Below are 25,163 nucleotides of genomic sequence, written 5' to 3'. Positions count from 1 at the left end.
TCTCACTTCTCCTATGCAGCGTTCCTTTTTTTTTTTTAATAAATTTATTTCTTTATTTATTTGGCTGTGTTGGGTCTTCATTGCTGCACGCAGGCTTTGTCTAGTTGCAGCGAGCGGGGGCTACTCTTCGTTGCAGTGCGCGGGCTTCTCATTGCGGTGGCTTCCCTTGTTGCGGAGCACGGGCTCTAGGCGCGTGGGCTTCAGTAGTTGTGGCATGTGGGCTCAGTAGTTGTGGCTCGCGGGCTCTAGAGCACAGGCTGAGTAGTTGTGGCACACGGGCTTCATTGCTCCACAGCATGTAGGATCTTCCCAGACCAGGACTCAAACCCATGTCCCCTGCATTGGCAGGCGGATTCTTAACCACTGCGCCACCGGGGAAGTCCTGCAGCCTTCCTTTTTTTTTTTTTTTTTTTTTTTTTTTTTTTGAGGTGAAATTCACATAACATAAAATTAACCATGTTGAAGTGTGTAATTCAGTGGCATTTAGTACATTCACAGTATTGTACAACCATCACCTCTAATCACCCCCACAAGGAAATCCCGTACCCATTAAGCAGTCAGTGTCCCTTCGTCCTCACCCCAGCTCCTGGCAACCACTAAACTGCTTTCTGTCTTTATTTTACCTATTTTTACATTTATCTATTAGCCTATTCTGAATATTTCATGTAAATGGAATCATACAGTGTATAACCTTTTGTGCCTGGCTTCTTTCATGTGGCATGCTTTCGAGGTTCATTCATGTTATATCACGTATCTGTACCTTACTCCTTTTTACGGCTTAATGTGTCATTATATGGCTATACCATGGTTGGTTTGTTCATTCATCCATTGCTGGACATTTGAATTGTTTCCACCTTTTGGCTGTTATAAATAGTATCCTGTGAACATTCATGTAAAAGTGTTTGAATACCTATTTTCAATTCTTCGGGATATACTTAGGAGTAGAATTTCTGAGTCATATGGTAATTCTATGTTTAACATTCCCACCAGCAGTGTACGAAGGTTCTAATTTCTCCACATCCTCGCCAACACTTGCTATTTTCTGTTTTGTTTTTTTATTTTTAAATAGCCACCCTAGTGGGAGTAAAGTTGTATTTCACTGTGGTTTTGATTTGCATTTCCCTAATGACAAATGCTGTTGAACATCTTTTCGTGTACTTGCTGGCCATTTGTATATCTTTTTTGAAGAAATGTCTGTTCGATCCTTCATCTTTTTCTTTTTCTTTGGCCGCACCCAGCAGCTTTGTGGGATTTTAGTTCCCTGACCAGGGATTCAACCCAGACCCTCGGTAGTGAAAGCACGAGTCCTAACCACTGGACCACCAGAGAACTCCCCTTCATCCATTTTTTATCTTATTTATTTATTTTTGGCTGCATTAGGTCTTCATTGCTGCACGCGGACTTTCTTTAGTTGCGTCAAGCGGGGGCTACTTTTTGTTGCAGTGTGTGGGCTTATTGCGGTGGCTTCTCTTGTTGCGGAGCACGGGCTCTAGGTTCCCGGGCTTCAGTAGTTGTGGTGCATGGGCTTATTAGTTGCTCCACGGCATGTGGGAATCTTCCTGGACTAGGGCTCAAACCTGTGTCCTCTCCATTGGCAGGTGGATTCTTTTTTTTTTTTTTTTGGTACGCAGGCCTCTCACTGCTGTGGCCTCTCCTGTTGCGGAGCACGGGCTCCGGACGCGCAGGCTCAGCGGCCATGGCTCACGGGCCCAGCTGCTCCGCGGCATGTGGGATCCTCCCGGACCGGGGCATGAACCCACGTCCCCTGCATCGGCAGGCGGACTCTCAACCATTGCGCCACCAGGGAAGCCCGGCAGGTGGATTCTTAACCACTGTGCCACCAGGGAAGCCCCTATCCATTTTTTAAATTGGATTCTTTCTGTTTTGTTCTTTATATATTCTGTGTGAGTTCTTTATATATTCTGGATACTAGACCTTTATCAGATACATGATTTGCAGATATTTTTATGTTTAATTTCTGTAGCCATTCTGTAAGGTCCTTGAGGTCAAGAACAACATCTTGGGACTCCCCTGGTGGTCCAGTAGTTAAGAATCAGCCTGGGCTTCCCTGGTGGCACAGTGGTTAAGAACCTGCCTGCCGGGCTTCCCTGGTGGCGCAGTGGTTGAGAGTCCGCCTGCCGATGCAGGGGACACGGGTTCGTGCCCCGGTCCGGGAAGATCCCACATGCCGCGGAGTGGCTGGGCCCATGAGCCATGGCCGCTGAGCCTGCGCGTCTGGAGCCTGTGCTCCGCAATGGGAGAGGCCACAACAGTGAGAGGCCCACGTACTGCAAAAAAAAAAAAAAAAAGAATCTGCCTGCCAATGCAGGGGACATGGGTTCAAGCCCTGGGCTGGGAAGATCCCACATGCCGCGGAGCAACTAAGCCCAGGCGCCACAACTACTGAGCCCGCATTCTAGAGCCCACAAGCCGCAACTACTGAGCCCGTGTGCTCTAGAGCTCGCACACTGCAACTGCTGAGCCCACGCGCCACAACTACTGAAGCCCGTGCGCTCTGGGCCCCATGTGCTGCAACTACTGAAGCCCGCGCGCCTGGAGCCCGTGCTCCACAACGAGAGTAGCCACCACAATAAGTCCGTGCGCTACCACAAAGCATAGCCCCCACTTGCCGCAACTAGAGAAAGCCCGCACACAACAACCGAGACCCAGCACAGCCAAAAAAAACCCACAACATCTTTGCTTCCTCTCTGACACCATCCACACTGAACTTGAAGCAGCAGCTCAGTAATCTGTATTTGGCGATTCATTGGCACCACTGCTCTTTGAAACTGAGTGCCATGTCCTCTTATCATAAGTACCCTTTGATTTCTTATTTCTGTTTTTTGGCTGTGCTGGGTCTTGATTGCTACTCACAGGCTTTCTCTAGTTGCGGCGAGCGGGGGCTACTCTTTGTTGCGGTGTGCAGGTTTCTCATTGCGGTGGCTTCTCTTGTTGCGGAGCATGGGCTCTAGGCACGCGGGCTTCAGCAGTTGTGGCTCGTGGGCTCAGTAGTTGTGGCACACGGGCTTAGTTGCTCCGCAGCATGTGGGATCTTCCCGGACCAGGGCTCGAACCCATGTCCCTTGCATTGGCAGGCGGATTCTTAACCACTGCCCCACCAGGGAAGTCCCTACCCTTTGATTTCTGATAATGCTCACTCCACTGCTCTATCTTAGAAGTTGACTTAACAGCAGGCAGAAGTCAGTTGGTTAAAAACTCAATCATCTTTTGAGAAATAGAGTGGGTGATATTTTCGAGAATAGTAAAAGGGCTAAGAATGACTACTTGTTTACACAGAGAAGTTCAAGGTGAATCGTCTCAGTAGTGTGGATAGCAGCACCCACCCTGTGCGTTTTTGCCCTTCCAACATCTCACCATAACCCTTTGGCCATTTATCCCCTGTGCCTCTTCCCAAAGGGACGGGGACTGTAGCTTACCTGGCTCATAATAAGTAGACACCAAATAAAGTATCTGTTGACCTAATGTAGTAATTTAGTTTCAGAAAACTATAACCGAGGCTCTCTGAACTTTTCAAATTATTTTAAAGGATTATTGCCAGGCCCAAGTGCCCTGCTGGCTTTTTGTCCTCTCCTCTCTTTTCCCCTGAGTTGCATGGATTAAATAAGGGGCGTGGCTGTGTGTGGAGAGAGAAAGCGAGCATGTGCACTTATTTAGAAACTGAAGTTAAAAAAGAACCGAAGAAAGACTGAGGACTTTCATTCCAGCCTTCTAAGGGAACACAAGTATTGAGATGAGTTCATCCCATGATGTTCATGTGAATCCTCGTTTAGAAATCACAGGTCACAGATTATGGTCCTGTCATTCAGAGTTTCAGATTTAGTCATTCCCCTCCTCCATTTGCATCACTGTCACTAAAGTGACAAGCATTCAGTGATTTTGCCGTAAATGCAAAATACGATATACTTTGATATTTTGAAATGGCAGTGATTTATATAAATTAGGCACCTGTGGGGTAGGTGTTACTACCCCCATTTTACACCTGAGGAAACTGGGGCTCAGGAGAGTTAGAGCTTTCTCTAAGACCACACAGCAGGTAGATGGTAAAGCCAGGATTGAAACCCAGGCTTGCCTGGGTCTTTGGTGGGCGCTTGCTGTGTAGACCAGCCCTCCCACTCTCACAGGCATAAACCCTGTCTGCTCCCGTCAGCAGAGCCCCTGACATTTAACAGCGTTGAACTGAGAGATCTTAAATAAGGATTGACAGGGAATGGGAGAACGCGCTTGTTGATTATGAACTATATTGGGTTGTTTTCACCATGTTTACCTTTAGGGAAAAGAACTGAAATTTCCACCTCCTCTCATAGGCTGCTAGGGCTCAGTGCCTGGCAAGGACTGAAGTAGACTTTCAGTCCTTCTCTTTTTAATATTTCCTTCTCTTTTTAATATTTAAATTTTAAGAGAAATGGATGTTTGCTATAAAAGTAATTAAAACTTTTTAAAATTCCCCTCATTTGCCTCAATCCTGAAGCCCTTTCCAGAGGCCTTGTACAGTTTGGTGCGTATTAGCCCAGTCTTTATGTATTTATAGCCATGTCAAAGTATTTATATATGTACATTAGAATTTTAGGGCTTTTTTAGAAAACAGATGATGCTTTGGGTATTTTCTGCAGCTTGCTTTTTTCCACTTAAAATATATTTACGTCTCACGGTGTCTTTCCTCATTTTCAGAGATCCTACAGCAAAGAATTGTTTGAAGAAGTTATTTTGAAGATGCGGAAGGCAGGGATCAAATCCACAATAGCGATAGAGAAGTTTAAACTTCTGGCTGAGAAGGTGGAGGAGATCGTGGCCAAGAACGCGCGTGCAGAAATCGACTACAGTGACGCCCCAGACGAGTTCAGAGGCGAGTGGGCCCGCTTTTTTCACGTGGAATTCTTTGATTTGAGTTAACTTGAAACATGTAACATTAGAAGAGGACATTCTGTGCTCTCATTACTTTTTTTTTTTTAATTTAATTTATTTTATTTTTGGCTGCCTTGGGTCTTCGTTGCTGTGCGTGGGCTTTCTCTAGTTACGGCGAGCGGGGGCTACTCTTCGTTGTGGCGCGTGGGCTTCTCACTGCAGTGGCTTCTCTTGTTGCGGAGCACGGGCTCTAGGTGCGTGGGCTTCAGTAGTTGTGGCACGTGGGCTCAGTAGTTGTGGCTCGCGGGCTCTAGAGCACAGGCTCAGTAGTTATGGCGCAAGGGCTTAGTTGCTCCGCGGCATGTGGGATCTTCCCGGACCAGGGCTCAAACCCGTGTCCCCTGCATTGGCAGGCAGATTCTTAACCACTGCACCGCCAGGGAAGCCCCCTCTCATTGCTTTTTGAGACACTGGTCAGAAATTGAAATTCTGTTTATCTACCTTTAGTTCATATTATAAATTACAAGAGAAAAAAGTCCTCAGCCTGATTTCAAACCAGATAACAACCCTGAAGATTCTAAGGTCAATCTTGCCTTTACAAGTGGGGACTCATGTTTTCAAAGAATTCTGAGTAGTCCTAAGAGGAAAGGTTGATTCTAGCCTGCCATCTTCGCCATACAGCTCGGGAGGGCCTGTCTGTCCTGCTGTCTTTTTTGTCTGTTCTTTCCTCCCAGCAGTAGCTGACAAAAGGGTGCTTCCCCTCTACAAAAGGTGAAGTGTATGCCTTTATCTAATGCTGATTTCCTCCTAAACTTGGGGGCCTGGTAGGGGCCGTTTGGTTGCTGTTTCCTATGGTTATATTTTTCACTGATAGGAGGGACTCTGTTTTCTTTTTCAGTTTTAAGCTCTATTGTTAGATCAGAGTTTGCTTTGCTCTGTCTCTGTAGACCCTCTGATGGACACCCTGATGACTGACCCCGTGCGGCTGCCCTCTGGCACCATCATGGACCGCTCCATCATCCTGCGGCACTTGCTGAACTCCCCCACGGACCCCTTCAACCGACAGACGCTGACAGAGAGCATGCTGGAGCCAGGTAGAGGAGGGCATGGCTCGAACTGCAGTGCCTGCAGCTGTACCGAGCAGTGAGGCCAAAATCGTGTATCAGAGAGTAGTCAAAAGGGGGAAATTTAACAAATCCAGACACTACATGGTTTCTGACACTTAATGGACAAGACATAAAACATTCTTTGCTCTTTTTCACTACAGAATTCCAGTTCTTACTTTTCATGTCCTATTTCTTCTTCAGCCTTCAGTTCAGTGAGGGGATGAATTGCCTTTTCTTTCCTTTTATACAGAACTACAAGCATCATCTCTCAGGAAGAGCCCTCCCATCTGGGGTATTAATTCTTTCCTTTCTTTTCTCAGTGCCAGAACTGAAAGAACAGATTCATGCCTGGATGAGAGAGAAACAGAACAATGATCATTAAACCATCCCCCTTGCCCACCCTCTGCGAGAAACAGCCAAGGCCGGCGAGGCAGGCAGGAGCAGCATCGGTGGTGCAAATGCTGTTCACATGTTGGAGGCCAGAAGTGACAAAATACACCAAGAGCCTACCCAGAGTGACCAAACAGTGGAGACCGGAAAGGACATGAATAAGAAGAGGAGCCCAATTCCTGTACATATATTTAAGTGACAGACGTGGTCAAAAGCTTGAGGGATACGTTTTATGATTGCTTGTGTAATAGAGCACGTCCTTCATATGTCACAATTTGGGGCTTTTGCTACGGAAGTCTTTTAGTGATTGATGACGAATGGGTCTGGGCAGCATCCCCTTCATCCCTTTTTTTTTTTTTCTCCTAAATCCAGTATCCGTTGGTTTTGATTGTGATTAGAGAACCTTGGACATTTTGCTGCTAAGACTCTTCCCCCCGCCGGCCCCATCCTGATCCTACTTGCACTGCTGTGGATTTTTTTTAAGAGAAGCAAAAACAAAAATAAACTCTTTTCCCTGGCCCTCCAAACATTTATTCTGTGAGATAACTGTGCCTGCAACAAAGTGTTAATCCTGGGATCGTATTTTTATATCATATTCACATATTTGTTTTTTTAATTGGTGTTAGATGACATGATTAATAAAAAAGGCAAGATATTTTCAGAATTTGAATTTCAGTTTTTTTTTTTTTATTATTTTGAAATGTCCCTTAAAATTTTTTTTTATTCTAAACAAAATGAAGAGAATCCTGTTGCTCTGGTCCTTGTAGTGAGTCCACGATTAGGAATCTGAGGAACAGCTGCAGCAAAGGAAGCATTTAAGTGTATCAGGATTTCGCGTCTTACGGTTTGGGGGGGGTTGGGTTATTTTTAATGCTATGTGACAGTTGGAAACCTTTATAGTTATCCTGCGAGGGTAAATAAATTCCTCAACCCTTGAGTCTGTGAGTTCAAGGCAGGGGTCGTTTGTATGATGTGTCCTGTGGGGCTTGGCCTTACCAAAGCAAAAAAGGGGTGCAAGAAATGTGGAAGTACATCTGCTTGTAAAAACACACACAAAGAAAAACACACACACACACACACACACACACACACACACACACACACACACACACACACACACACACACACACACACACACACACACACACACACACACACGATTTTTTGTATTACTGCTCCCTACTTAACCATACTCGGATTCTTGAATCTCCTTTGGGGTAAAAAAGAATTTGAAACCATAAAGTGTTTTGAAGAAATTAAGTCTACAAAAACATACTTTCTTTTTCTTTTCCTTTCTTTCCCGCTCCACAGACAATGTCCTCTGTTCAGTTCCTGACGCAAACTACAATAAATGGTGATACACATTCAGAAGGAATCTTCTTTGAGTCTCTTCTTTTTGTGGAAAACAAAGGGGTGGGTGAAGACCAAGAGCCAGATGTGTTGGCATGTGGTACATGATCTTTCCTGGAGCCAATTAGGAGTTGCTGTTTTTAAAATAAAACTTGCCTATTGTGTCAGTCTTGATGCTCCAGTTGGTTCTTGTGTCACTGTTTGCTTGTTCAAGGGGGTTGAGCTTTGTCATGTTCAGTGTCTTCAGGTCTCAGGTGGTTACCCTATTGCAAATATATTTTCCCTGACCTTGAAAATTTTTGCTCAAGTTCAACGCATCTCATGAACATTATCTTAGGTACTGCAGTTGATGAAACCTACCAGCTCATGTAATAAGAGCAAGTGTTTCTGCAGCACTTACTGTGTGCCAACCTATGCCAAGGCCTTTACATTTACGATTTCGTTCTCTAAGATGGTACAATCATCTTTGTTTTTTTTCCAGCAGGTCAGGGTGTGGGATGTGGAGAGGTTAGGTCACTTGCCCAAGGTCACCTGGCCAATTAGTGGAAGAGCAGGTGTCCAGGCTCCAGAGTCCATGCCCTCAGCCACTACTCTTGAGCACATTTGGACTAAATCAACTTTTTCCTTTTTCCAAAAAATATAATGTATTCCTGTTAACAACAATTTTAGACAATATAGGTAAAAGAAAGCCAAAGTCACCTGTAATCCCACTGTGCAGATAATTGTTAATTTATTTTTTACCAAGTTTATATACATTTATGCCTATACAGTTAATGATGTTTATTGGCTTCTATTGCCAGTTTTGTTTCTCCATGTCATGCATGTGTATTGTTTCTCTCCTCTCTATCCAGAAGATAAACTCTGCAGAGGTTTATCAGGTTCAGGCACAGGTTCTGTCGTGTTATTTGCATGCCTCACTCTTTCCCCATGAATGTAATAAGATGCTGCTTTACCCCTTCAGATGTACTCATCATTTTGAAAATTCAGAATTCGGAGGTTTGAAGGACCTTCTGCCGGCTAGGGCATTCCTACTTGTACTGTCTCTAGGGGGAAGATGTTTGCTATTTCTATTTTTAGAGTCTAAGGCTTGCTATTGTATAGAAACTTGTGACTGCCTTCATTCTGTGAATTATGGATATTAAAGTAAGTTCCAAAATATTTTAAAAGTAGGCCTTGGCTACAAGGAAGATGGCCAAACAGGAAGGAGGATCTGAGAATCAGAAGAGCAGAAGAGAAATGATCCTGAAGAGAAAGATGATTAAAATAGCTTCTTAGTCGTCTTGTGACTCACTATTGTGTGGGTTTTTAAACGGAGTTGATAAGAATATCTTTTAAAAAAATAGCCGAGCACGTTATTTTGTTCACATTTTGTAACCTTTGGGTTTGGTACATAAAATAGTGAATTTCACAGTGTTGTGTTGAGGTGCTAAGGGGAGATAAATAGGCCCTATCTGAGTAGGTAACTTTTTTTTTTTTTTTTTTTGCGGTACGCGAGCCTCTCACTGTGTGGCCTCTCCCGTTGAGGAGCACAGGCTCCGGACGCGCAGGCTCAGTGGCCATGGCTCACGGGCCCAGCCGCCCCGTGGCACGTGGGATCTTCTCAGACCAGGGCACGAACCCGTGTCCCCTGCATCGGCAGGCGGCCTCTCAACCACTGCGCCACCAGGGAAGCCCCCAAGGTAACTTTTTGATTGAAGGAAACATCCATAGTATGAGCTTGATGTTTGGATCAGCTGGCATTGGGCTGAGGAAATCACCCTTGGTTGATAAATGTGCATTTTATGAGCATTTTCTATGTACAAGCCACTCTCATATATTAATTTGTTATCTCCTCAACAGTTGTGTAAAGGGGACAGGGAAGTGGCATATGAATCTAGGCCATCTGGGCTTCAGGCTCTGATCCCTTCACCACTCCTGCTGTGTGGCCGTTCAGTGGTCCCTCAGTATCTGCAGGAGGTTGGTTCCAGGACCCCAAGAGATACCAAAATCTGCAGATGCTCAAGTTCCTTATATAAAATGGTGTAGTGTTTGCTTATAACCTTCCCATGTACTTTAAATCATCTCTAGATTACTTATAATATCTAATGCAGTGTAAATAGTTGTAAATACAATGTAAATAGTTGATAACGGGCGACGAATTCAAGTTTTGCCTTTCTGGAACTTTCTGGAGTCTTCAAACCGTGGCTGGTTTAATCTGGATGTGGAACCCGCATATACAGAGGGCCAACTATATTCCAGAATGGTCCAAGTTCATAATGGCAAAGGAGATACGGAGAAGCAGCATAGCATTCCAGAAGGCACTTTGGCCTTGGGGTCAACTCTATAGACTCAACCCTCATTTTATTTTTTAAAATTTTTTATACAGCAGGTTCTTATTATCTGTTTCATACATATTAGTATATATATGTCAATCCCAATTCATCCCACCACCATCACCATTCCCCCCCGCTTTTCCCCCTTGGTGTCCATACATTTGTTCTCTATATCTGTGTCTCTGTTTCTGCCTTGCAAACTGGTTCATCTGTACCATTTTTCTAGATTCCACATATATGCGTTGATATACGATACTTGTTTTTCTCTTTCTGACTTACTTCACTCTGTATGACCGTCTCTAGGTCCATCCACGTCTCTGCAAATGATCCAATTTCGTTCCTTTTTATGGCTGAGTAATATTCTATTGTCTATATGTACCACATCTTCTTTATCCATTCATCTGTCAATGGGCATTTAGGTTGCATGACCTGGCTATTGTAAATAGTGCTGCAATGAACATAGGGGTGCATGTGTCTTTTTGAATTACGGTTTTCTCAGGGTATATGCCCAGTAGTGGGATTGCTGTATCATATGGTCATTCTAGTTTTAGTTTTTTAAGGAACCTCCATAATGTTCTCCATTCAACTCTCATTTTAAATGGTTAAATAACTTCAGTCTCACAGCTTTCAATATCAGACACTCACTGTTGACCCCCAAATTTGTATCTCCAGCCCAGACCTCCCTCCTGTACTGCAGACACTGGACACCTCAAATGTCTAAAAGACCCTTGGAATTCACATATCTAAATCAAGTTCCTTATATTTCACCCCAAACCTGATCCTCTTAGTCTCCCCATCACAGTAAATGTCAACTCTGTCCTTCCAGTTTTGTCACTCAGTTCAAAACTTTGGGGTCATCCTTTACTCCTGTTTTACCCTTTTCCTATTCAGTCTGCCCGCAAATTTCTCAGCTCTGCCTATAAAATAGACCCAGAATTCAACTGCTTCTCACCAGGTCCACTGCTGTTATTGGTCTGAGTCATCATTAGCGGTGTTCTAGATTATTTCAACAGCATCATGACTGGTCTCCCTGTTCGTCCCTCGTCCTTTCTCAAAACAGCAGCTGAAACAGTCTTGTTAAAACTTAACTAAGGTTATGTCACTTCTCTGCTCAAAACCCTCCAGTGGCTTCCTAATCCCCTCAGAATAAAAGAAGCCCTTACACTGACCTAGAGGCAGTACCCACCCACCACATTATCTCTTTGACCTCATATCTCTTTGACCTCTCTTTGACCTGTAACCTCCCCTAACTCCAACCATTAAGCCACCCTGGGCTCATGGTCCTCCTAAAACCGTAGGCACGCTCTTCACCCCTCCTAGGTCCCTGGTACTTGTGGCTCCCTCTACAAGGAATCTTCTTCCCACAGAGAAATACATAGATCACTCACTCCCTTATTTGCTTGAGGTCTTTACTCAAAAATCAGGGACTTCCCTGGCAGTCTAGTGATTAAGACTCCAAGCTTCCCCTGCAGGGGACAAAGGTTCAATCCTTTGTCGGGGAACTAAGATCCCACATGCCGCACGGTGTGGCCAAAAGCAAACAAACAAAAAATTCACCTTTTCGAGCCCTTCCTTGTTCACTCTTTTTATTTATTTATTTTTTATGAATTTATTTATTTTTGGCTGCGTTGGGTTTTTGTTGCTGCGCGCGGGCTTTCTCTAGTTGTGGCGAGTGGGGGCTACTCTTCATTGCGGTGCGCAGGCTTCTCATTGCAGTGGCATCTCGTTGCAGAGCACGGGCTCCAGGCGCACGGGCCTCAGCAGCCACAACTAATGAGATCATCTCATTAGTTGTGGCTCGCGGGCTCCAGTGCGCAGGCTCAGTAGTTGTAGCACACGGGCTTAATTGCTCCACAGCATGTGTGATCTTCCCGGACCAGGGCTTGAGTTTGTGTCCCCTGCATTGGCAGGCAGATTCTTAACCACTGCGCCACCAGGGAAGTCCCTGTTCACTCTTTTAAAACTGTAATTCATTCACCCACTTTTGCTATGCTTTGCTAGTCCCTTTCTTTGCATTTTCTCCTTAGCATTCTAAGAGATAGCATCATTATCTAACAGTCTATATCTACTATTTTCTTGATTACACTCTGTTTCTCCCCACTAGAATGTGTGCCCCATGAGGGCAGAGATTTTAGTCTGTTATGTATCCCCAGCACCTAGGAGAGTGCCTAGCAAAGAGTAAATGCTCAGTATGTTTGTTGAATGAATGATCTCTTCATATATTTGTTTGTCATTCCAGTTGCGTCAGTTATCTATCGCTGCATAACAAAATACCCCCAAATTTAGTGGCTTGATGCAATAACAGTGATTTTATCTCCCACAATTCTGGAGGTCCCAAGAGCAAGCACCCGCAAAGACCAGACAGAAGCTGTGTTACCTTTTACAACTCAGGTTCGGAAGTAACATAGGGGCCCTTCTGCCTTAGTCACGAGCCCACCTGGATTTAAGGGGAAAGAACAAACAGCCCAACCTCATGATGGGAAGACATTAACATCACACTGTAAGAAGAGCATCTGGGATGGGAGATGTTGTTCTGGCCATCCTGCAAAATAAGATCTGCCATATTCCCTCTCTAGTAACAATTTACACTCTTCCTAGTACATCCCTTCCTCTAAGACTCCCAAATTTCATCCCATTATGACATCATCTTGAAGTCCATTGTCTCGTCCTTCAAAGCCAGCCTAGGTATAGATGAGCCTCCTCAGATCTGATTCTTTGGGTACCATCAAGTGCTATTCCTCTGGACCCAAAGATATGTGAACTAAAGATAAAAGTTATCTCCACACATGGAGAGCATATAATGATGGGCCAGGCATGGAAAAACCATTATAGACGCTCCTGTTCAAAAAGTTGGCAACTGGGAACACGCATGAGTCACTGGTCCATAGTAATTCGGAAATCCAGTTAGGCGTGTGTTGCCAGTTCCTTGTTCGGGGATCAATCCTACAGCCTGTGAATTGTTCACAAAGGCTCTCACTTCCATCTTCTGGACTCTTGGTTTCTGCCTCTGAATCTTTTCTTTCTTTTCCACAGGAAAACTGAATTGCAACTAAGTACCCTTCCTCATTTCTTTCCTGCTTGTGAAGAGATTCGGTTCCAGAGTCTCTTTTCATGCTGTACTTTTTCTGTCCCTTTTCATTTAAGCTGGAGGTACTTTCCTCAGAACAGTTCTCTTAAAATTGTGTGGGTTTTCTATGAATCTTCTTGGGTTTACTCTTCCAGACAAAAGCCACAACCACAAATGTCTTCATGAGAGACTCTTCTCTATTTTGAATTTCTTGTGAAACCCTTAAATCTTTCTGAGATCTCAAGAAAGGATTTTACAGTCATGTTCTTGACCTCATCTTTAGACGTTTACCTGACAGTGATTTCTGTTTGATTTCTGCCCAGAAGCCGTTCTTCCATAGACAATGAGAAGTCAAGTGACACATTCATTATTCCTGCCTTGAAATTTCCTTACCTTGGTCATTGAGTTCACTAGGTATATTTCTTCTCTTCACATTACCACAGATGACAGAGTTGCCAAAATTTCCACCACTCCATAGAAAGCGTTCCCTTTCCTCCAGCTTCCAATAACATTTACTCACTTTGCTTTAAAGCCTCTTAGATGCCCTGTAGGCCTCACTAAAGTCTCCTCAATGTCTTCTGCCTGCCATTCAGTCCCAAAGCCAATGCCCTGTAATTTAGGCTTGGTTACAATCGCACCCACTTCCAAGACCTAAATCTTGCTGCTAAACAGATTTAATGGCTTAAAACATTAGTTATTATTTAATGATCATCTATCATGGTTCTGGGCTGGCCTGAGCTCAACAAGGCAGCTCTCACTCAGGGTCTCTTAGGCCATTACAATCATAGTGGCTGAGGCTGGAGTCATTGTAAAGGCTTCCTCATTCACATCTGGCTGTTGGCTGGGACCCAACTGGGACTGTTGGCTGGGACCCAACTGGGACTGTTGGCTGGAGCACCTACACATGGCCTCCCTGGGGCTTTTGGCTTCACATACCAGGTTCTAAGAGCTAGCACCCCAAGAGGACCCAGCAGAAGTTGGTTTTTTATGACCTAGCAGCCTCGAAAGTCATATACAGTCGCAGTCCTGCCCAGGTTCAAGGGGAAGGAACACAGACCCCACCTCTCAATGTGGGGAATTCCAGTGTCACATTTTAAAAACAACATGTGGGGGACTTCCCTGGTGGTCCAGTGGTTAAGACTCCATGCTCCCAGTGCAGGGGGCCTGGGTTTGATACCTTGTAAGGGAACTAGATCCCACATGCCACAACTAAAAGAGCCTGCACGCCGCAACGAAGATACGGCGCAGCTAAATAAATAAATAACTATTAAGAAAAAACCAAAACAAAACAGCATGTGCATGGGAGATCTCATTGAGCCATCTTAGAAAATGCAATCATCCACACAGTTTTCCCCCTTCTGTAAAATGACAATTCTGTGTTTTCCTGCCCCTTTTCTTGCTGTTTTGTAGGCATTCTTTTGTATTTTCTAGAATTTACTCCCTAGTCAGTTTTAGAGGTTGGGAATATCTTCCGCCAATCTGTTATCACTCTGATAGATTTGTTGTAATCTTGTTTTTTTGAGTGGAAGTTCTGTTATATCTACCTATATATATATATATATATATATTTTGTTGTTGTTGTTGTTGTTGTTGTACACGGGCCTCTCAGTGTTGTGGCCTCTCCTGTTGCAGAGAACAGGCTCCGGACGTGCAGGCTCAGCGGCCATGGCTCACGGGCCCAGCCACTCTGCGGCATGTGGGATCTTCACGGACCGGGGCATGAACCCGTGTCCCCTGCATCGGCAGGCGGACTCTCAACCACTGCGCCACCAGGGAAGCCCTCTACCTATATTTTTGTTTATGGATTTTTAGAGGTAAAATTCACATAACATACAATTAACCATCTTTTTTTTTCATTGGGTTACAGTTGTTTTACAATGTTGTGTTAGTTTCTACTGTACAGTGGAGTTCCCTGTGCTATACAGCAGGTTCTTATTAATTATCTATTTTATACATATTAGTGTGTATATGTCAATCCCAGTCTCCCAATTCATCACCCCCACCCCCCGCTTTCCCCCCTTGCTGTCCATACGCTTGCTCTCTACACCTGTGTCTCTATTTCTGCCTTGCAAAATGGTTCATCTGTACGATTTTTCTAGATTCCACATACATGCGTTAGTATACAATATAATTAACCATCTTAATGTTTAAAATTCAGTGGTGTTGGACTTCCCTGGTGGTGCAGTGAAGAATCCGCCTGCCAATGCAGGGGACACGGGTTTGAGCCCTGCTCCGGGAAGATCCCACATGCCACGGAGCAACTAAGCCCACGTGCCACAACTACTGAGTCTGCGCTCTAGAGCCCACGAGCCACAACTACTGAGCCCACGTGCCACAGCTACTTAAGCCCGTGCGCCTAGAGCCCGTGCTCCACAACAAGAGAAGCCACCGCAAGTGAGAAGCCGCGTATTGCAACGAAGAGTAGCCCCCGCTCGCCACAACTAGAGAAAGCCCGTGCACAGCAACGAAGACCCAACGCAGCCAAATTAATTAATTAATTAATTAAAATTTTAAAAAATTCAGTGGTGTTTAGTGTATTCACAGTGTTGAGCAATGACCAGCTTTTTCAAGTTTCAAAACCATGAATGTGATTTCAGGACTTTACATTTTTTTAATTTAATCTTTCTTTTAAGTCTTTTTTTTTTATGTGAACCATTTTTAAAGTCTTTATTGAATTTGTTACAATATTGCTTCTGTTTTATGTTTTGGTTTTCTGGCCGAGAGGCATATGGGATCTCAGCTCCCCAACCAGGGATCGAACCCGCACCCCCTGCATTGGAAGGCAAAGTCTTAAACACTGGACCGCCAGGGAAGTCCCTAATTTAATCTTCTGAATAAGAAATATGTACAGGGAATTCCCTGGTGGTCCAGTGGTTAGGACTCCACGCTTTCGCTGCTAAGGGCGAGGGTTCAATCCCTGGTTTGGAAACTAAGATCCTGCAAGCCAGGTGGAGCAGCCAGAAAAAAGAAAAAGAAAAAGAAATATGTACAAACAGTTCAAAATACAAGAAGTACCTGCCTCCTCATTTCCGCCCCAGTCCTCCAGCCTCCCAATATCCCTCCCACTGCTGTTACCAGTTTTCTTTTCCAACAGAAATGGTAGTACTACACTGCCTGCTTCTTGCTTTTTTCCATGTAAAATATACCTTGGAATCCTTCTTTTTTTCTTCCAGCAGCACAAATATTCTATTATCACTAAGTCATCTATTGATAGCACTTAGGCTGATTGCAATCTGGGTTACCTCAAGCAGTGCAGCAGTGAACTACCTTGTAAATACATCGTTGTATGCATGCAAACATATGTTAAGATATATTCCTGGGCTTCCCTGGTGGCGCAGTGGTTAAGAATCCGCCTGCCAGTGCAGGGGACACGGGTTCGAGCCCCGGTCCTGGAGGATCCCACATGCCGCGGAGCAACTAAGCCCATGGGCCACAACAGCTGAGCCTGCGCTCTAGAGCCCACAAGCCACACCTACTGAGCCCGTGTGCTGCAGCTACTGAAGCCCGCGTGCCTGGAGCCCATGCTCCACAACGAGAGAAGCCCGCGTACCGCAGCGAAGAGTGGCCCCTGCTCGCCGCAACTGGAGAAAGCCTGCGCGCAGCAACGAAGACCCAACGCAGCCAAAAATAAATAAATTAAAAAAGAAAAGATATATTCCTAGCAATGGAATTAGATGATCAAAGAGTATATAAAATTCCAATTTTGCTATATATGGGGATGTACCATTTACCTTCTCACCAGCAGTATATGAGAGACCCTTTTGGGAGGTGGTTAGGGAAGGTGTCTCTGAAAAAGTATCATTTAAAAATCTTGAAAGCAGGGAATTACCTGGCAGTCCAATGGTTAGGACTCGGTGCTTCCTCTGCAGGGGGACCAAGTCCGATCCCTGGTCAGGGAGCTAGGATTCCATGAGCCACGCAGCCAAAAAGAAAAAAATCTTGAAAGTAATGCAGAGGGGCCTGCAGAGATCTGTGGGAAGAGTGGTCCAGACTATGGAAACATACAAATGCAGAAGCTACGGCTGGAGTTCTCTTGGTACGTTTAAGGAACAGCGAGGAGGCAAGGGTACTGGAGGGAAGTAAGCAAGGCTGTGAGTAGTAGGAGATGAGGTTAGAGAAACTGAGAGGGCTGGAGAGATGGTGGCTACACATGATAGGCCATTGCAAGGACTATGCTTTCACTTTGAGTGAGAGCGATTTGTATTGAAAGGTGTGAGCAGAAGAGTGACACCACCCAACACTCATTCATGTTATCAACTCTGGCTACTGTGGAAAACAGATTGAAAAGGGGATGGCAAGTGTAAAAACAAAGAAATGAGGGCACCCAGTGGAAGGCTATTGCAGCAATTCAGGAACGAATGATGGGAAGCTTAGACCAGGCAGTAGCAGCAGAGCTGTGAAGTGTGGAGATTCTGAAAATATTTTGAAGGTACAGTCAAAAGATTTGTCGATTGCCTGGATGTGAGAATGAGAGAAAAAAGGGGATTAAATTTGGCCCTAAATTTTCAGCTTGAACAGCTTGAGAGATGCAGTTGCCATTTACTTACAAGCGGAAGACTGAAACAAGAGTAAATTGAGGCAGGGAAACTCAGTTGCTTCATTTTGTTCATTTTATTTTATTTTTTTAAATTAATTAATTTAGGGGCTTCCCTGGTGGTGCAGTGGTTGAGAGTCCGCCTGCCGATGCAGGGGACGTGGGTTCGTGCCCCCGTCCGGGAAGATCCCACATGCCGCAGAGCGGCTGGGCCCGTGAGCCATGGCCGCTTAGCCTGCGCGTCCGGAGCCTGTGCTCCGCAACGGGAGAGGCCACAACAGTGAGAGGCCCGCGTACCGAAAAAAAAAATTAATTAATTTAATTTATTTTTGACTGTGTTGGGTCTTCGTTGCTGTGCACGGGCTTTCTCTAGTTGCAGTGAGCGGGGGCTACTCTTTGTTTTGGTGCACAGGCTTCTCATTGCTGTGGCTTCTCTTGTTGCAGAGTACGGGTTCTAGGTTCATGGGCTTCAGTAGTTGTGGCATGCGGGCTCAGTAGTTGTGGCGCACGGGCTTAGTTGCTCCACGGCATGTGGGATCTTCCCGGACCAGGGATCAAACCCGTGTCCCCTGCATTGGCAGGTGGATTCTTAACCACTGCGCCACCAGGGAAGTCCCTATATTAATATATTTAATTTAATATATTTAAATCTGACTTTTCTTGATCAATATTACGTCCTAAGAATGAGTGTAGTCAGTATTGCTGCATTATCTATGATTCATTCATTTTCATTGCTATATATATTTCATTGTTTAAATATACCAAAATATTTTTTATCCATTTTACTGTTGACGGAGACTTGTAGCTCCAGTTTGGAACTACTATTAATAATGTAGCTATGAACATTCTTGAATATGTTTCAGGGTCCATTTGATGTTGGATTTTGGGATCTTGGATTTTTGTCAAATGCATTTTCTGCGTCTATTGAGACGTTAATATAGTTTGGGTTTTTTTAGGCTGTTAATGTGATGAATTACACTGATTAATTTTTGAATGTTAAACCTTGCCATCCTGGGAGAAATCCCACTAGGACGTCATGTATTATTTTCTTCATATATTGTTTGACTCAATTTGCTAAAATTTTGTTGAGTTTTTACATCTATCTATATCTAATATAATCAATATTTATATTGGTTTATAGTTTTTCTTTCTTATAATACCTTTTTCTGGTTTTAGTAACTTCCTCACTGACTTTTTCTCTGTATTTGAGATGCCAATTTTCAAAGTCACTATATCATATAAATCAGTGATCTAGCATTATAACTTATGATGCCATTTCTCTTTATCTCACTCTCTGTGTATATACATATACACATATTTTCTAAATGTTTCCCCTGTTAGTCCCTTCTTGGTGTCTTCTAGTGGAGTTTCTCAGTCTTAACTTCTGACTCGCTAATTCCTTCCCCGTATGCATTTTCCTGTTGGACCTTGTTTCTCCAATTCGTTTTTTAAAATAACTGCTTATTTCATTACTTATTACCCACAGCCTATCTCTTTGAAGATATTTATTATGCTTATTGGAAATTTTTTTTGTGTCTTAGTCCATTAATTCTGCTTCCTCTGATGTAAGTTGTTCAGTTTATGGTCTCTGATTTATGTTATAGCTGTTTTGCTTCTTAAATGTATAGTTATTTTCTCATGAGCTCATATTCCTTTGGACACTGTAAGTTACCTGGATGGTAATAGTAATGTGTACTGAGCAGGGCTAAAGCTCAGGCCCTGGTCTGTGCCCTCCTGGTGAGTGAGTGTATGTGTATGTGTGTGTGTGTGTGTGTGTGTGTGTGTGTGTATGTTGGGGGGTGCATCTCAGAGGGTAAAGTTGGTGGCATTACATTATAGGTCTCATGAGTCCCCATTTGTCATCCCAACAGGTCACACTGCCCTTCAAGAAAACTTCTTGTTGGAATTCCCTGGTTGTCCAGTGGTTAGGACTCAGTGCTTTCACTGCCAGGGTGAGGGTTCAATCCCTGGTCAGGGGACCAAGATCCTGCAAGCCGCATGGTACGGCCAAAAAAAAAAAAGAAAACTTCTTGTACCTCTTCCCGAGCACCGCTCTTACTGTGGTTATAATCACCCGGTCCCTTGGGCATGGAGGAGGGGAAGGGAACAGGAGAAGGGGGTCAGGCTGCCATCACCTCCTATCCCAGAGCATAACTACCTTGTGTCTCCTCACAGATTTCTCAGGTTTTGTATAGTTTCTCAGTCTCTTCCTCAATCTCTCTTCAGGGCCCTCCATGGCTGGGTTCAGTGGTGTAGATTACAGCCTCATCTAATTCACCCAAGAACCCTTGCGGTAGACACTACAGTTGTCCCTCGGTATCTGCAGGGGACTGGCTCCAGAACTCCCACAGATACCAAAATCCACAGATGCTCAAGTCCCTTATATAAAACGGTGCAGTGCAGCCAGCCGTCCTTGTCCACGGGTTCCACATCTGCATATACAGAGGGCTGACTGGATTATCCATCTCGTCCTACAGATGAAGGAACAGAGATTCAGAGGGGTTATATTACTTGCCTGCAACTACACAGGTGCTAATTGAAAACACTGAGACTCGCCTATTTCTCCCTGTAAGGTACTCTTTGGAGTATTTTGTATCAAAAAATAAAGAAACATGGGCAAGAGCTTTGCTTCAGTTGTTTTGAAACCCTGGGGATCCTGGGCTGAAAAAAGGAACGTTGGTGATGCTCTTTTCCAGAAGACCGTCTCCTTTAAATCTTCTGTCCTCTTGTGTCGTGTATCACTTTTTATGGTGGTTTAAATTATTTATGCTGTTTTGTTGAAATCTAAGCACGTTGGATAAATTGCCACTAATTGAAAGGTAGAAAGCGGACAGGCAGGCTGGATTGTGATTAAAAAACAAAAATGAAAACATGGTATCTCCAACCCCGTGACACCTTGAAGTTCTTTCAGTGCAAGGTGTGTGTGTGCGTGTGTGTGTGTGTGTGAAAGAGACAGAGACAGACAGACAGACAGAATGTGCTGTTGTCAGAGCTTGTCTTGTCTGCAGGCCTCTCTGCTCACTTCACTGGTGGGTTGATAGCCTTTGGCGATTATTTCTGTAGCTTTCAGTGTCCTTGTGAAATGAGCGTGTTACCTTTCAACATTACATGGATGGAAAGAAATGGCTGATGTAATGGCTTTAAAAAAAAAAAGACTTTGAGCTCTTATAAAGAAAAGCACATTATGAATAAATAGGGTTAATTCTGAGCTCTAAGTACAGAGTCAGCTGTTTATATAAATATCGTAGATCTAAATGCTTACCTTCTTCCTTAGAGACGCCTTAAAGGCTGTGCTTTATCGTCCTTTCAAACCACAACGTACTGAGTCTGTTAGTAATGCAAAAACATTTTTCTTTTCCAGTTGACTTCTTTAGGATGATTGAGAAATACTCTGGCAGCCAAGGGGACCTCATCCTCAGTTCTCTGCACGCTTACTGCTTTGTGCCCATAAATTTGGGTCGAGAACAACATTTAATTTAGAGCATTGCAGACCACCCTGCTATTCTGACCACTTATCTCAAAAGTTTGTACATATTCATTTAAATGGCCAAAAAAAGGGGGAAAGGAGGTAAGATGAATCAAGTTGGTGGATTTGGGGACACACACTGATGACTATAAGAGGCTCAGAGTATAAACTAGAAGTTTAATGAGTGTTAAGAGATGAAGGTCTTGTTCCTACAGAGAAAAATGTAGGCTCATTTGCAGATTAAGATTAAATTCAAACCCCCAATCCTAACTTTCCCATTAGCTGATTTGCCTGGGAACTCCAACAGTCAGGAAGGTAGCAAGAGAGGGGAATAAAAAATCCAGTTCTTATAGCCCTTACTCATTTTCATTGAGAAAATTGAAGACAGAGTCCCAGTTGAAGGAGAAAAAAGGAAACAAACCTTTTCAAAAGATAAGTAGCTTCTGCTTCTCTGATTGCCAACTGTGGACTAAGAGGCTGAAATTTCTGCCAAGTAAACTCTTTAGCTATAAACTAAATGTATCATCTTTTCTCCTTTTACAAATCTTTTCTTCTCGTTGAAGTGCACACATTCTTGGCTGTGAGGCAGGTATGACCTAATTTCGATGTAAAGTGTGTGGGAGAATGAACTTTTAAAGTCATGCTTCTAAAGCTGAGATGTTTGCGGTAGAGAGAATGGATTTGGTTGAATCAGCCAGAATGCTACCCTGCTTTTGATGGAATTCCAATTTTTCTGCTTCTTCCTTTTTTGATAGTTAGTACTTTGTCAGTGTCTGTCTGTTTTATGTATTATAAAGGGGGGACCGTGCTGTGCTGAAGAGCGTAGTGTTTGGGGCCAGATGTTCATGGATTTGAATCCTGACTCTCTCACCACTTATTAACCATGACCATGAATAAATTACTTAATCTCTGTATGAGTTTTCTGTGGCCGCTATAACAAATTACCACAAACTAGTTGGCTTAGAATAAGAGAATTTTATGATCTCGCATTTCTGGAGGCCAGAATTCTGAAATCTCTATCACTGGGCTGAAAAATCAAAGCACTGGCCAGGCCATGCTGCTTCTGGAGGCTCTTGCCTCTTCCGGCTTGGGGAGACTGCTGGAGTGACTGCATCGCTCCAGTCTCTGCCTCTGTGGCCAGACTGCCTTCCCCACTTTTTTTTTTTTTTTTTTTTTTGCTGCACCACACGCAAGGCATGTGGGATCTTAGTTAGTTCCCTGACCAGGGATCGAACCCACATCCCCTGCGTTGGATGCTCAGAGTCTTTACCACTGGACCACCAGGGAAGTCCCTTTTTTCTTTTTCCTCACTACTGTATGTGTAGTCAAATCTCCCTCTGCCTTCCTCTTATAAGGATACACATGCTTGCATTTAGGGCCCATTTTTGATAATCTAGGATAGTCTCCTGGCCTCAAAATACTAAATTTGTATCTACAAAGACCCTGTTTCCATATAAGGTAATACTTACAGTTTCCAGGGATTGGGACCTGGTACCGTTGGGAGGCCATTTACCAGTCTCCATAACTTCTCTGAGTTTCCTTATATATGAATTTGCAACAAGAAGAGTACCTGTTTTATAGACTGTTGTGAAGATCAAGTGAGATAATGTGGAGTGCTTAATACAGTTCTTGCTTTATAGTAAATGCTCAATAAATACCAACTGCTATCATCACTGGCACCACCATCATTACCATCTGTTTAAACTCTTGGTCTCTCTGGAGAGGAAGGAAAAAATCCAGTAAGTACAGAAGGCCAAGATATTAGAACCGAAAGTTCTTTAGAACTCATCTACTCTAATCGCCTTACTTAATGATCAAAAACTGAAGTCTAGGGCTTCCCTGGTGGCGCAGTGGTTGAGAGTCCGCCTACCAATGCAGGGGACGCGGGTTTGTGTTCCGGTCCGGGAAGATCCCACATGCCGCGGAGCGGCTGCGCGCGTGAGCCATGGTCGCTGAGCCTGCGCGTCCGGAGCCTGTGCTCCGTAGCGGGAGAAGCCACAACAGTGAGAGGCCCGCGTACCGCAAAAAAAACCACAAAAAAACGAAAAACTGAAGTCTAGAGATATTGACTTGCTCACGATCCCGTAGCTTGGATGAAGCAGGTGTATTTCATCAAAACATTTTAGATATTGTGACTGTAATCAGTAGATACGGAAACAAGGGAAAGGAGAAATAAGCTCACTTAGGGGAAGAGAGAAGAAAGAGTCAATGAGCTTGTTTTTGACTCGATGAGACTATGGCTTTATTATTATGAATATGACAGTGCACTGGACAGTGTGCTTTACACTCACACTTTTTTTTTTTTTTTTTTTTTTTTGGGCCATGCCGCGCAGCTTGCAGGAATTTAGTTCCCTGACCAGGGATTGAACCCTGACACTCAGCAGTGAAGGTGCTGAGTCCTAACCACTGGACCGCCAGGGAATTCCCTACACTCATACTCTGATTTGATTCATACAATGTAAAGAGTGAATTAGGTATTATCTTCACTCCTATTTTAGAGATAAGGAAACCAAGGGTTATGTGCTCAAGGGCACATGGCAAGTGACAGAATTAGAATCCAAACAGTTGGATTGTAAAGGCCAGGTGCTCTCAACCCCTCTCTACTTCCTCTTTGCAGTAGATGCTTTCTCTCAGCAGGAATTATATATTCATCTCAAGTGGTTGTGCTCTAAACAAGGGTAACAAAGTGCAGTTCCCGGGAGGCACTGTCTGAAAGCTGGAGCTTTGGGCCAAGCTATGTCTTCAGGATAGTCTCCTTGGAATGGGGATTTGGGAATGATGGATTTGAAGGGGTCATCTTACATATCATGACTCTGCTGAGCCCCGTTCACCTGGACATCACGCTCCCAGCTCTCCGTTTTGCCTGGAGTGTCCCCATTCTTGTGTCCTAAGGACCCCTCCTGGCAGCTGGCATGTCTCTGGAGCTGTAGGGAGCCCATTTCAGGCACCATCTTCTTCCCATGTGTTCTAGGGCCATCTGTCACTGGCACAGCAATTGCCAGAAACAACAATTTGGTTTCTTTAATCATGGCTTTAAGACCAAAGTTAATTGATACAAGGTTGTGCCTAATTAGTAAAAATGCTTGTTACAGAAAAATTATACGTAAACTGCAATTCAGAAGAGGAGAATCTATGCAGAAGATTCTTATTTGGCTGAAATGATGGGTCCCCAGTTAGGACCAGGGGAAAAGCCAGACATATTGATCACTGCTGACTGTTTTTGCAAAGAGCCAGCAGGTGATTAAAACAAAATCTTGCACTAATCATTGGGAACTAAGAGAACACACCAAATTAAAATTTCCCATTTCTTTTAGTCTACAAAAATATTGGTGCTTGGTTCTTTTTTTGGGGCCTCTCACTGGTGCAGTCTCTCCCGTTGCAGAGCACAGGCTCAGCAGCCATGGCTCACGGGCCCAGCCGCTCTGCGGCATGTGGGATCTTCCCAGATCGGGGCACGAACCCGTGTCCCCTGCATCGGCAGGCGAACTCTCAACCACTGCGCCACCAGGGAAGCCCTGGTGCTTGGTTCTTGATTCATTACTTCTGCATGGATTTTTTTGGCACTTACAGTGTCGTTCTCAGGGCCAGGGTGATCATAGCAATTGTGCTAACCTGCATTGTGTTGTATATATTACTTGTTAAACTGATATTCTATATTTAAATGAATTGAGCATTGGAGAAAAAGGGGGGAAAATGACACCAATTCATTTTGCTACTGCCTTTAACAACTTTAGAGAATGTGGTCCAGGCGGAGACTTTTTTCTTTTCAGGGCTGTCTAGAAGACTAGAAACTTATTTTCAAAGGTGTCACTTTTGCCCTACTCAACATGTTTTTGAAATTACTTTTCCAGAATTGTGTTTATATCCTGCAGTATGATTTTGACTATTCTAGACAATACCAGAATTCAGTTTTTGTATTAGTTTGGTTTTTGGAGATAGCTAAAAGTCATTTGGATCCAAGCGTTATGAGGCAGCCAGGTTTTTTGAGATCTTACGTGTGCTTTTAATATTTTAGTCCTTGTTGTAGTAAGCTTCACTTCTAGCGTTGCAATGCCCCCTTTCCAATTTGTTCCAC

The 25,163-nt window shown here is 44.0% G+C and overlaps 1 protein-coding gene across 2 annotated transcripts in view; it reads left to right on the top strand.

Moving 5' to 3' along the window:
- UBE4B (ubiquitination factor E4B) overlaps positions 1 to 7,734 on the top strand; it is a 111,194-nt gene extending 103,460 nt beyond the window's left edge. For both annotated transcript variants that reach the window (XM_019930907.3, XM_019930905.3), the window contains 3 exons: positions 4,690 to 4,864; positions 5,811 to 5,957; positions 6,290 to 7,734. In XM_019930907.3, coding sequence (XP_019786466.1) covers positions 4,690 to 4,864; positions 5,811 to 5,957; positions 6,290 to 6,351 — 384 coding nt within the window. In that variant the 3' untranslated portion in view covers positions 6,352 to 7,734. The remainder of the gene's footprint in view (positions 1 to 4,689; positions 4,865 to 5,810; positions 5,958 to 6,289) is intronic.
- The last annotated feature ends 17,429 nt before the right edge of the window (positions 7,735 to 25,163 follow it).

The sequence above is a fragment of the Tursiops truncatus genome, chromosome 1 (assembly GCF_011762595.2).
Source record: "Tursiops truncatus isolate mTurTru1 chromosome 1, mTurTru1.mat.Y, whole genome shotgun sequence".
Classification (NCBI taxonomy): Eukaryota; Metazoa; Chordata; class Mammalia; order Artiodactyla; family Delphinidae; genus Tursiops; species Tursiops truncatus.
Note: the sequence above shows the minus strand (reverse complement) of the source record. Positions and strands in the feature narration are given on the sequence as shown.